The sequence below is a fragment of the Mus pahari genome, chromosome 15, assembly GCF_900095145.1.
Source record: "Mus pahari chromosome 15, PAHARI_EIJ_v1.1, whole genome shotgun sequence".
NCBI lineage: Eukaryota > Metazoa > Chordata > Mammalia > Rodentia > Muridae > Mus > Mus pahari.
In genome coordinates this window covers 58,886,957-58,900,469 of record NC_034604.1, presented here as the reverse complement: position 1 = coordinate 58,900,469, position 13,513 = coordinate 58,886,957, and the positions used below count along the sequence as shown (strand labels likewise).

General features: G+C 46.2%; 1 protein-coding gene across 16 annotated transcripts in view; it reads right to left on the bottom strand.

Annotated features, from left to right (window-relative positions):
• Nedd4l (NEDD4 like E3 ubiquitin protein ligase) overlaps nucleotides 1-13,513 on the bottom strand; it is a 320,649-nt gene that overhangs the window by 6,816 nt on the left and 300,320 nt on the right. For all 16 annotated transcript variants that reach the window (XM_021214590.2, XM_029547160.1, XM_029547162.1 and 13 more), the window contains 5 exons: nucleotides 13,113-13,234; nucleotides 10,460-10,530; nucleotides 7,330-7,425; nucleotides 2,331-2,404; nucleotides 634-694 (listed from right to left, as the gene is read on the bottom strand). In XM_021214590.2, the coding sequence (XP_021070249.1) occupies nucleotides 634-694; nucleotides 2,331-2,404; nucleotides 7,330-7,425; nucleotides 10,460-10,530; nucleotides 13,113-13,234 (424 nt within the window). The remainder of the gene's footprint in view (nucleotides 1-633; nucleotides 695-2,330; nucleotides 2,405-7,329; nucleotides 7,426-10,459; nucleotides 10,531-13,112; nucleotides 13,235-13,513) is intronic.

Genomic DNA, 13,513 nt, shown 5'->3' with positions numbered 1-13,513 from the left:
AGAGAGAGAGAGAGAGAGAGAGAGAGAGAGAGAGAGAGAGAGAGAGAGAGAGAATTTTTGGAAGCACAGTAGCAGGCACCACTACTGGCACTTCTCATACCTCCAGATAATTCAAGAAATTCAAGGTAAAGGCTCTAGAGCAGGTGTGGAAAGGTCTGGTGGTGAGAAGGCTCAGCCTGTAAATGTGCTGGTCATCAAGGCCGAGGACCTAAGTTCCATTCCTGGGACCCACATGGTGGATGGAGAGAACCAATTCTGTAGAGTTGTGCTGTGATCCTCATGTGAGTTTGCATGCTTGTGTGTGCACACACATAAATAAATAAATTCAAAGCAAGCAAACAAATATAGGTGGGAAGCCAGTCGATATAATCCTAGCCCCAGGAAGCTGTGGCAGGATTACCATCAGTGTCAGGGCAGCGTGTGCTACACAAACTTTGTCACAAGCAAGCAAGCAAGCAAGCAAGCAACAATGCTATTAAAACAAATTAAAAATGGAGAAAAGCAAAGCAAGAGAACATTTTAGAACAGAAGAAGGCAGCGTGTCATGGAACATTCCCATCTTGGGAAATGGCCAACAGAGTGAGCAGCCGGTGCTGGCTCTGTCCCCACCCTGATCCCATTAGTGGGGCTTACCTCCAAGAAGGCATTCATTTGTTTCTGGACCCTGTTCACAAATCTCCACTGGATGACTAAGCTGTGAGAGAAAAAGGCACACACTTAGTCACCCCTGCTGTCCACTGATACTAGTTTCCTTATGGACCTACTGCTCCTTAGGCAGGATGAACAGAGAACCCTGAACCATGGGGTAAGGTGGGGAGCAGCTTGCTTGGGCACACCCACTGTGAAGCCCTGCATTCCTTTAAGAGCCACCACCACACCATCATGAGAAATCCACTCTCTGAGGTTGCCAAGAACATAGCGGGTCTCCCGGCCTACAGACCTCAGGGGATCAAAGTGCTCCACAGATGTGAAGAGATGGTGGGCTGGAGATGTGGCTCGTTGGTTAAGAGCACTGGTCAGTCTTCCAGAGGACCTGGGTTTGACTTCCAGCAACCACATAGTAGCTCACAATTGTCTGTGACCCTAGTCTCGTGGGATCTGACACTCTTCTGGCCTCTAAGGATACCAGCCACACACTGGTGCACAGACATTATTCAGGGAGAACTCCCATACACATAAAAAAAAAAAAGTAAAGATCTCTTAATTAAAAAAAGAAAGTCAGGATGTGATCATTCATATCCACTCATTTTCATGCACATGAATGGTATGGTATGCACATGGTTTAAGGGTATATTATCTTACCATATATTATACACACTGATATTTATGAAAAAGTTTTGAGAGAGGACCTGCCTGCCCTGTGCTGAGGTTGAAGGTGTGTGCTACCATGTCTGGCCACACTAACACTTGTTAATACTAAAGATGAATGGACTCAACCATTTGTTCCATTGCATGAGGTTGAGATTACATTGAGAAACAGCAACTATCAGATCAATCAGCATGGAAAGAACACACACACACACACACACACACACACACACACACACACACACACACGGCAATCCCTAATTTTACCCCATGAGTATCTGACATTTCCAAGGCTGCAATTCTGAATTTCAGACAAGCTATCCATCCCCAAAGAGGATCTGCCACGTCACTATAATGTACCTTTCCTTCTTGCCGCGGTAGTTCACAGAAGCTATGAGAGAAGGAGAATTTCCTTCCCACATTCAACGGCCTAGCAGGCCAAGCAAAAAAAGACATTTCTTTTGTTTACACTGAGAAGCCAGGTGTGGTGGTGCACACCATTAATCACAGCAGGCGGATCTCTGTGAATTTGAGGCCAGCCTGATCTACAGAGTGAGTTCTAGGATAGTCAGAGCTGCATAATAGAGAGATCCTGTCTCCAAAACAAAAAAATGACAGTAAGTTCACATTCTCAGTATGCACAAGCAGTTTTGGAAAGGACTGGGGAGATGGCTCAGTTGTTTAAGAGCTTGCCATGCGAATGTAAGGACCTGACTTCTGGTCCCCAACATCCATGGAAGAAACCAAAAAGCCAGGCATAGGGGTGTGCTCCTTCTGGATAGATGTGGACAGCAGATCCACGGAACACACTGGACAGGCTACCTGGCTGAATTGATGAGCTCTGGCTTCAGTGAGAGACTCTGTTTCCAAAAATAAGAATAGGATGAAGAGTGACTGAGGAAGACAGAACACTGACCTCTGTCCCCTCCCCATGCATGCACACCTGCAGACACAGAGGCACACACACAGCACATACACACGCACGCACTCGAGGAAAATGTGATAAGTACGTGCATACGTACTCAATGTATTCTCGTTTGTTCTCATTGGTTACCATTATTTCTGACCCATTGGGCTTCAGATCCACTTGGTATGTCTGTGATTAGAGGAAAAAAACAATAGTCAATAACCTGAAGCTCTTTGAATTCTTATTGATTAACATCTTATTACAGAAGAGAAGTGTAGTTTATTCAAAAATATTTTCTGGCATTGGGCTCTGTGTACAGGAAAGTATCTAATGAACCCTTTTACCTGTTCCAAGACCCTATGCATTTAAAGATGTTACCAGTAGAGCCAGAATATTTTATGGTTATTTATGGGTTTTAATTATTCTTCATATATAAGCAACAATGAAGAAGAGCAACATTTTCATGTGGTATTCATTTATAAAGAAATTAATTATGAGCCGGGCAGTGGTGGCTCACACCTGTAATCCCAGCACTCAGGAGGCAGAGACAGGTGGATTTCTGAGCTTGAGTATGGCCTGGTCTACAGAGGGAGCTCTAGGCCAGCCAAGGCTACACAGAGAAACCCTATCTTGAGAAAGCAAGAAAATAACAACAAAAAACCCCAAACAAACAAACAAAAAAAAACCCAAAACAAAACAAAACAAAAAACAAAAACAAAAACAATCATCAAACCAACCAACCAACCAACCAACCCTAAAAAACATAATTATGTTCAAGGTGAAAAAAAAATAAACATCAGAGAATATCCATCAAGACCACAGAGACCCAAATTCCAAACAATCATCATCCCAGAGATGCAAATTCTAGAATTCTGTCTGTTACAAGAAATTAAGTTACTCAAAGAAGTATGCATGGAATTTCTTTCAAGAGGCAAAAATATAGCAACTTAAAAAGCAAACAAAACTCATCATCACCACCATCATCATCATCAACAACAAAAACCAAGTAGAAAGAAAGGACAGAAAAACACACACGTGCTTAAGACAGAGATCATTTGTTAGTTTTATAAGAAGTCAGAGGTCAACTCTCCTCCTATCATGTGGGTCTCTAGATCTATTTCCATTTTCTCCTTTTGGTAACAGTTTCTCAGAAAACTTAAAATAAAACTCAAAATAACATATACAGCATACATGCACATATGTTTTTCCAGGGCTGTACAGTTGATGCTACATACCAGGATTGTCAGTTTATATAGTAAATATCAAAATAGACTATGTAGTCAGCAAAAGGGCAAAAATAAAATATACAGAACATCTATAAGATGACATTTGTTGTAGTCATTAAAACAGCACAGAATATTTACTGATGTAGGAAGGGTTTTATAGCATCTCATTCTACTTCCGTAAACAAACACAAGCAAACCTGTGGGCGTGCACAGACCAATTCAGGAAGATAGAAGTAAAAATTTTCACTGTGATTTTTCTTGAGGTGGTGGAATCGTAAGAGACATATATTTTTGCATGCTTTTATTATGCTGGCTTTATTTTTTTATTATGAATCAATTAAACTGGTAGAATTGTTTTTGAAAGAAAGAGACGAGACTATTTACATTAAATAATGAGGCTGTGGCAATAAGGTGGGCATGGGTGGCTCTGCAAACTGGGTCCTCTGTCAGGTGGCTGAGAGCACACATGCACAGATGGCAAGCATAGGAAGGTATTTTACTGTCCCCTTCTTGATACTGCTGCTTCTTTTTTTCCCTTTATTGGATATTTTCTTTATTTACATTTCAAATGTTATCTCCTTTCCCAGTTTCCCTCCCTCCTGGAAACACCCTATCACATCCTCCCTCCCCCTTCTATGAGGGTGTTCCTTCACCCACCCTCCCACCCACCCCCATCTCCCCACCCTCAGTTCCCCTACACTGGGGCATATATGGAGCCTTCATAGGACCAAGGACCTCTCCTCCCATTGATGCATGACTAGGCCATTCTCTGCTACATATGCAGCTGGAGCCAAGTGTACTCCTTTGTTGATGGCTTAGTCCCTGGGAGTTCTGGGGAGTTTGGTTGTTTGATATTGTTGTTCTTCCTATGGGGTTGCAAACCCCTTCAACTCCTTCAGTCCCTTCTCTAACTCCTCTATTAGGGACCCTGTGCTCAGTCCAATGGTTGGCTGCTAACATCCACCTCTGTATAAGGCTCTGGCAGGGCCTCTCAGGAGACAGCTATATCAGGCTCCTTTCAGCATGCACTTCTTGGCATCCACAATAGTGTCTGGGGTTGGTGCAACTTCTTAGTTAATGGGAGCATTGCCACCTCCTTCCCGTTTCACTTGTGTTACTAGTCACCAGGGATGATGTTCTGAGCATTTCCAGGGTCCCATTCCAACACAAACTCTAACTGGGCAGTGAGACATGATAACTTCACGGCCAGGAGGCATGTCCCTATTACCTACGGAAAGATACTGGTCCCACCCCAGGCAAGTGGCTGACTTTTGACATTCGGGGGGCCATCAGCTGATCTTGAGTCAGAATGAGCTGCAGAGGTCATTCCGTGGCACCAAGACACACACATGGACATGCTAAGAGGGCTGCTACATGTAAAGCTGAGGGTAGAGTGTGTCAAACAACGAGGTGAGGACTGGGTAGTGTGAGACTGTAAGAGATCACGACCTTTATAAGTTGTAAGGCCACCGAAGGCGACAGGAAGCTTGCACGCATTTCAGGAACATCACGGATGAGAAACCCTTTGCGGGGAGGACAGTGGAGAGAGGTTTGGGACAAGGAATGAGATGGGAAATGGAAAGTCTGGCCAGAAGCTGCTGGTACACCAGAGCTATAAAGCAAGGCTGGTAAAGACCAGAGAGAGGAGCAGGGAGGAGAAATCACAGAGGTGAGAGTCGCTAGGACAAATGGACACACCAGGAACTGGGCGCCTCCAAATCACCCTTCCCCCTTCACCACTGAGGAGAGAGAAGTCACCCACCCCCACTTCACCACTGAGGAGAGAGAACTGTGGAGATAGACAGGAGGCAAAAAGCTTCACTGCTAGGAGCCTGGGCTCTTCAGGAGGAACTGTAAGGAGGTGGCTTGAACAGAGCACAATTAGAGAAGAGGTGGATCACAGGTGGTGGTGGGGAAACAGTGGTGGAGCTGCAAATGGAATGAGGTCATATGGGCAGAGTGGGTGGGGCTAGGAAGGAGCAGGCAGAGGGTCAGTGGTTGGACAGCCCTGTGAGCAGAGCCACAAGAGAAAAACATGGATGCCCGGTGCCTCCAGGCCCTTCCCAGAGGGAGTGCAGAGATTTAGAGGAGATAGGCAGGATTGGGAGGAGCCAGAAACACACCCCACCCCAAGCCATGCCTTCCCAGTTCTGTGCTCAGAGGTGGAGGGTCATGACAAGCCTTCTCCCTGCCCTGTACAGGGTCCCCAGTCACACAGAACAGTAGGTGTTGTCTGTGGGGTTCTTAGGCATGAAGCATCAACATAGGGTGTGACAAGGGCAGGAATGACTAGTGAGGTGTGACATAAAGTCACAAGGTTCCTTCTCTCCAGGGCCTGACATTGCTCTATGACCTCCCCAACCATGGGAAGGACAATAGAGCCCTCCAGGTCTTCCCACTGCCAGCACCCAGGGCTGGCTTCCTGCTCTGACACATGGAACACAGGTAAAAACGTAGCTTGGATATTTCCATGATCACGTCCACACCCCAGTTTCACTCATTGCTTCCCACTTTACTGCATCAGCGTGTTTCCCCCCTCTGTGATCCTCTAAGATTTCTCTAACCTGGGAGGCCAGCATGTAGTGGGCTGGCCTGATGCTGCTTGTATTCTAATGCTAATATTGGGTCCCCAAGACTGGTGGCCCCAAAGAGGAGAGTCCACGTGTAGATGCTAAGTAACCCTGCCCCAAAGTTACTTCTGATTGGTAAATAAAGATGCCAACAGCCAATAGCTGGGCAGAAGAGATATAGATGGAGTTTAGGTTTCATTGGTTTAGGGTTAGAGGAGGACCACAAAGAGTAGAAGAAGGTGCCAAGAGGAAGAAAGAAGCCACCATGGGTTAGCTGAGCCATAAAAGCATGGCCGTAAGGGTTGGCCCATTGGGAGTTCAGAGCAGCCCAGATGAAACATAGTAAGTAATAACTCAGGGTTATAGATAGGAAAGTAGATTCTAGTAGGGTAGATACCTGCCCAGCTCTTGTGCTGCCTAAGGCTTATTGTAAGTATAAAGGTTGTAGGTGTCTTTTATCTGCGAACTAAAGGGTCAGAGGCGGGGAAGAAACCCTGGGGTCGGGATTAAATAATTTCTACAACACCAGGGAGCTGAATTCCTGACTTTACCTCTGAGCCACAGACACCTGTCTCCAGGGTGGAGCACACACCGGATCCTCCCTCAAGCCATGCAGATCAAGATTTCCACATGGCAGTCCTACTGCGAGCTCTCCTCAGTTCATCCTGAGGCCGTGCAGAGACTGGAATCATGTCTGGGCTTTTGGGTAGATGTACACCACCTTGGAGATACCTTCCAAGAAATACTGTCACTAGGGGACAACTAACCCCAAGTTTCCATATTTAAGATGTACAGGGCTTTAGATTCTGAGAGTTAAACCACCAAGATCCCAACCAGGTGACTTCCACTCTGAAAGTAACTATGATGAATCCACACTGACTGGTGATACAGGGAAGAACAGTAAAATCAAACAAAACAACCCTCAGTGTGTAAGAGCCACACAACAACAGAGCCATAGGAAAAGATCTCCCTGCCCTGGCTCATCACTGGTACCTGATCAGATGTGGACCCGCTAATGCGAACACTCACTGCTTTCTGAAGAACCTCTCTATTCTGGATGCAAAGTTAAAAATGCCTGGCTGACTTTTAGAACTTAGGGTGCTAGTTGAGACCCCGGCAGCGTTTAGAATTTACTAGCTTGGCAGGGAAGCAGGAAACCCTATGATAGGGAACTTGGTGTCCTGGCATGCCAGTCAAATGCTGCTCACGGTGCTGCTGACGGCTGGAAGTCTATGGCTGTTTCTAACTGTCTAGCCACGCTGTCCTATAGCCCACGGCAAAGGGACACGAGTCACAGGAGCCGGACGGACCCACATACCTGCCCGAAGTTCTCTTCGTCTATGCAGAACATGAGGTCAAGTTCCGTGGGGTCGTTTTCTAAGATCCACTTCAAAGAGTTGTAGTACTCGCTGTCCTATAGGAATGACACAGAGAGGAAATGTGAGCATTTCAAAACCTGGCTGGCTCATTTATGAATAAATTCCTTCTAATGTAATTCCATGCCCAGTGTCCAAGGGTGATGCTACTCAGGGAGTCCGCTCTAACAAAACCACTTCCCGCTTTCTTAAAGATTACTTTGTGTCTGTGCACGTGTGTGTGTGTGTGTGTGTGTGTGTGTGTGTGTGTGTGTGCGCGCGCACATGTGTTCAGGTCAGGGCCTCAGGAGCTGGTGTTACAGGCGGCTGGTTGTTGGCCATGCTAGGAACCTAGTTCCTAGGTCTTCTACAAGAGCAGCACGTACTCTTAACCACTGAGTCATCTCTCTAGTCCCATCTTCCCACTAATGTAAAACACAAGACCTGTGGAAAGTGACTTCTCCTGTTCTCTCCTGCAAAGGCCACCCGCTTGGGAGGGGAGTTGGAGCAGCTAGACAGTTCAGGGTCTTGTTTGGGAACCTCACAGTGGTCTCCAACTCCTCTTCCTGACCCAGCATCCAGGAGCTGGGGTTATAGCCTGGCTACGTTGTTTGTGGCCACAGCATGCCTGGCTCGGGTCCACGCAGAATTTAACACGCCGACCTCCTGTCTCCTCAGGGTGAGACTATCAGAGGCCGCGTAGGGCAGTGGTCTAACTAAACACCGTACTTTTTGTTGTTGTTGTTGTTGTTGTTGTTTTTGTTTTTTTTTCGAGACAGGGCTTCTCTGTGTAGTCCTGGCTGTCCTGGAACTCACTCTGTAGACCAGGCTGGCCTTGAACTCAGAACATTTAACACCGTACATTTTTGTGTTCTGTCCTTTCCCTGTTTGTCCAGTGTTCTTTGCCCATTAATTTAAGCAAAAAGCAGAGCCGTGTTTTAGAAGAGAGTAGCCCTGAGGCTATCAGGTCCCTTCTGCTCATGCCCCAAGTCTCCGTTGCTAGGAACATGACAGGCTCAAAGGAGACCGAAAATGATATGCATATCACATTTAAAACACGAACGCTCTAGCCGGGTGTGGTGGCACACGCCTTTAATCCCAGCACTCGGGAGGAAGAGGCAGGCGGATTTCTGAGTTCGAGGCCAGCCTGGTCTACAGAGTGAGTTCCAGGACAGCCAGGGCTACACAGAGAAATGCTGTCCCGAAAANCAAAAAAAAAAAAAAAAAAAAAAAAAAAAATCAAAACACGAATGCTCTGTTGGGAAAGCAGAGATGGCTCAGCAGTTAAGAATGTGTGCTGCTCTTTGGGGGATCCAAGGTTGATCCCCAGCATCCACACTGAGTAGCTCACAAGCACCTGCAACTCCAGCTCCAGGGCAACTCTGATGCCTCTGGCCTCTATAGCCTAGGCACTCATTTGCATGTGTCACTCCCCTAATACCCAGTAATTAAAATGACAAAATAATAACAAACTTCCCCAAACACTAGTGGCCGATGGGACCCACCGACTTAGGCGTAAGAACAATTCCCAGGGCAGTACAGTGTTGAACACCTAGAGTCCCAGCACTTGAGTAGAGACCAGAGGATTGTGTGTTCTAAGCCAAGCTAGACCACATAGACAGTGATAGTCCTCTCTTGACCGCCTTCCCTCACTGAGGGTTGGGCGCACACAGAATTTCTGTGCTCCTAGCCTCCTCAGGATAGCACAGCAGAAGCAGAAAGCATTGACAAAGGGGAGGTTGGCTCAAAGGGAAACTGAGACTGAGCTGATGCCAGGCAGTCTGCAGAGGTCACAGAGGTCCAGAGTGCAACAGTCACCTCTCCTTTCCCACGGTGACGAGCAGAAGCACAGGGTGAGCTCTGGCTGGCATCACAGGCATTGATCACATTCGCAGCTCTGCCCAAGACACACACAGTCCATGTGCCAGCGAGGCCGAGGGATGCACAGCTTTCTAACTCAAGTGACCACATGAAAACAGAGCTGTAATTCTGCTACAAAATGTACAAAATGTACATTCTAGGACAAAATTCTAGGACAAAAATGTACCTAGTGCACACAGGCTAGTGTGTATGTGTACGCTCATGTATATGCACAGGAACACATACACATACAAACACACATACACACATACACATACACCTGCACAGAGACACACATATACATACATATGCACACATATACACATACACACACATATATATGCATACAGACACACACACACATGCAAACACACATACACACATGTACATGTATGCATAGACACACATGCATACACACATTCTCACATGTACATACATGCACACACATACACATATATATACACAAACATATACACACATACATACACAAACATATACACATACATGCACACACAAACACATATGCACACACAAACATACACACATACATGTACACATGCATACATATATATGCACACACACTCACACAGACTCTCTCTCACACACACACACACTACAGAGTATACATAAATAGAGAAAGCAGACATGCAAATGTACTCTGAAATGAAGGGCATGATGTTTTGTTTCACAGAAGATCTTTCCTGGCCAAGGACAGTCAGTCCAGGTAAGCTGCAAGCACCGGGCCCTGTGAGTGCCAGCCTGTCTAACATTCACATCCCACGCTCCCATTCAGCAGCTGCCACTAACTCCTGTGTCGAGACGACCATGTCTAGATGACTATTGTTTTGGCCTCGCCTCCACCATTTCTATGAAGGCATAAAACAGAAGGTACAATCTTGTCACATTTCAGATGGAGAACAAGGTTATGACAGGCTTCAGGTGCCCCTCTGGTTTAATCTGCTCATTAAGTTGCAGCTCGTTAAGCAGTGGGAATTGAGACTTAGGCATACCTACCTTAAGTACCATGTTTTTTTTTTCAGAAACCAACCGTAATTTGCTTATTATAGAAATCAGGAGATCAATTAAATTTCAAGCAAGCGATTCCTCCCTCTTGTTCATGTGGAGTACCTATACTCCGCATGACTGTACCTATGACAACAGCTGTGACTGCAAACACAGCTCCTGACACCATGCACAGGGTGAGGCGGCCTGTGATGCGCTGCTTCTACTCACCACGGACTCCATGTCATTCAGAGTTATCTGCTTCCCCAGCATCATCTTGTAGAACGGCCGAATGAAGAATCCTGAAATATGGCAAAAACTTGGTTGAGTTTTAAGTCCCTGATACCCCTATGCATCTGCAAATGGAATCAAAGAATGAACTGCTTTCCATGTAAATGGGAGGTCGTGACTGAATGGCCAAGGACCTTGTGCAGTAACCCATGAGCAAGTGAGGAGGGAATAGCGGTTAGTTTTAGTGGTTAACCTGAGATAATCTAGGATCACCCAGAAAGAAGGTCTCAATGAAGAATGAGTTACCTCGATCAGTTTAGGTTGGGGGCTTATCTCTGACTGTCTTAGGTGTAGGAAGATCTAGCCCACTGTAGGAGGCAGCATTCCCTAGAAAGGTGTCCTGATCATGCTAAGAGAGAAGAATGTGCTTATTCTCTCTATGCTCTTACCTGTGTAGATAACATGACCAGCTTCTTGGGTTCCTGCCTTGTCTTCTCCTAACGATAAAAAGTAACTTGGAGCTCTAATCTGAATAAACCCTTTTCCCCAAGTTGCTTTTTGTAAGGATATTTTATCCTAACAGAAATAAATCTGAAGAAGAGGATCTAGGAAGCAGTGGAGGGTAGGGAGAAGGGCATCTGAACTAAGAGATGATTTAACAGCAGATGGAAACGACCTCCAGGTGGCAACAAACAAGCCCTGGGCCAAGCCAGAGCCTGTGATATCAAGGCTTAGAAGAACTGTGTTGGCAGAGGGCCGTTATGCAAGTACAGTGTCTCAGGGAGGCTGGGCCAGAGAGATGACTTCTCCCAGGGCAGTGCCGAGTCAATGGGGTCAGAACACTGGTGTTGACAGAGGCCCCTGTGCAGGCTTGTGCAATTGTCCACAAGGGTTACCGAAGGCACAGGGAAGCCATGGCAGAGAAGACCTCCCCACCCGGTAGATGTCTTTTTGGAAGCCCATCCACAGGAAGCCAGCACCTTTGCCTCCAGATGTGGGGCCCCAGGGCCCTGCAGTATCGGGCCTCTTCTTTTGGCTTAGTGTAGTCCCAGGGCCACAGATGGCACACTTCAGTGTCTAGTGAGGTGAAGGCATGATGCTGACCACGGGGGCTGCCAACAGGGCATTCGTATGCCGAGAAACTGAAGACCTGCGGATTCCTGGCACGTGTGCTCTCATCTGTGGGAACCATTTTTCCCACTGCAGGGCTGTGTGCTGGTTAGTCCAGGTTCCCCGGAAACGAACCTGGCTTTGGATGCTTCCAGGACACGTCCAAGGTAGAGTGCTTCTGTGCCTCCTCTTGCCAAACCAGGGAAACTGACCAATGTGTCCTTGCTGTTCGCCTCCCCCAATTCTAGTTCTCTTTCCTTTTCTCCACTAAATATGAGGCCAGGACCATATTTTACACACATCTATATTCCCCTACTGCAACTAACAGTGTCTTCTTGCTTGGTGGAAGATAAATGACTGACATAAGCAAAGGAGGGACCGGAAGTAAAAAGTGAGCTGCATCACATAGTGATGACAGAGTTGGAAAGAAGTGCTTACTATATACATACACACATGGACAGAGTCAGAAAGAAGTGCTTACTGTATACACACACAAACAGAAAATCTGAAGCAAGTGCCAACTGCACACACACTAGAAAAGTGAATCAAAAAGGAACATACACCTTATACATCCAGGGACAGATAAAGTCAGAAACAGTGTCCACCACAACCCTGTTGCAAAATAAAATATTGGTAACAGAGAATCACAAGTAGCTAGCCATTAGCAGTACAAATATGTTGAAAGAAAAATTTGGAGGGTCCATCCATCAAGTCTTTACTGGAGTAGTTCAAGCTCTGTAAGGCAATTAGCCACAGCCCCTTGCAAATAGCCCTCTCTACCATAGCTGCGAGGATGTTCCCTTCACCCACTTCACACCCATGTTTAAATTTTTCTAATGATTTTATGCTCACTGATGGTTTCTGCAGTGTCCTCTCACGAAAGGGCAGTGCTTTTGAAACTGCCAAGACCACCAGAAGTCTGTCTGACAGGCTTTGGTCCACTCAGGTGGAGGTCTGAGGCCTCGCTTGTCATGCCCCGGAGTCCTGTATTTCCTCTCAAGAAGGACACGACTTCTGTTCTGTCGTCTTCAGAAGACACTCTAGGGCTAAGGCCTTAGCTGAGTGATAATGTTACTTTGAAATCATTAAAAACTGATTTGGGGGGAAAAAATGGAGCAATAGCAGGCTGCCGATGGATGAGATCATTTTAATTAACTTTACAATGAAAATTTCCATCTGTCAGCTGGATGTATCTCTCAGCAGAGGAAAGTTGTCCTGAAAAACTCATGGAACAACTTATTGTTCACACTTAACAGTTACACATATGAGCATAGATAGATGCTTTGTCTTCAGTGCTCAAGACTGTATCAGAAGACACTGTTGGGGGGAAAACAGCAAACGGCATACTGTAGGCTGGGGTTCTAAGTGACGGAGTGAGACACTGGGTTCAACCTCCAGGGGAAAATCAACTACAGAAAACCAGTGACGCCCTTACTTACTATCCACATGTGGGCTCAGACACTGGACTGCAGACCCACAAGACTGCAGACCCACAAACAGAACCACCTCACTTTTATTACCACATGATTTTGGAGTAACATACCATCTAAGAGTTTCCCATGAAACACTGCCAGGCCAGCGACTCTTCCAATGAAGGTGAAGTAGGACAAATGATCTTCATTGCAGAGGCCTGAGTTGGGATTGATCTGAAGTGTGTAGTTGTCCCTTCGGGGAGGAAAAGAGAAAAGTCCAGTCACACTTAAATGAAAGAAATCCAAGAAGCTGAGCTCCCCTTTGCTACCCACTGCTTCATTTTACAGTGCATGGGTGACCTTGGGGACTTTGTGGCAACAGCTATAAACTAGGGGATGCAACCCATCAGTCAGCTACGCCTTTCTGTAATTGACAGTTACAGGTTACTAGAACAGGTAACGCTATGAAAAATGCTTACGGTGGGCTAATTTTTATCTGTAGAAATGTCAATTTTAGGGGTGACTGCTCAGT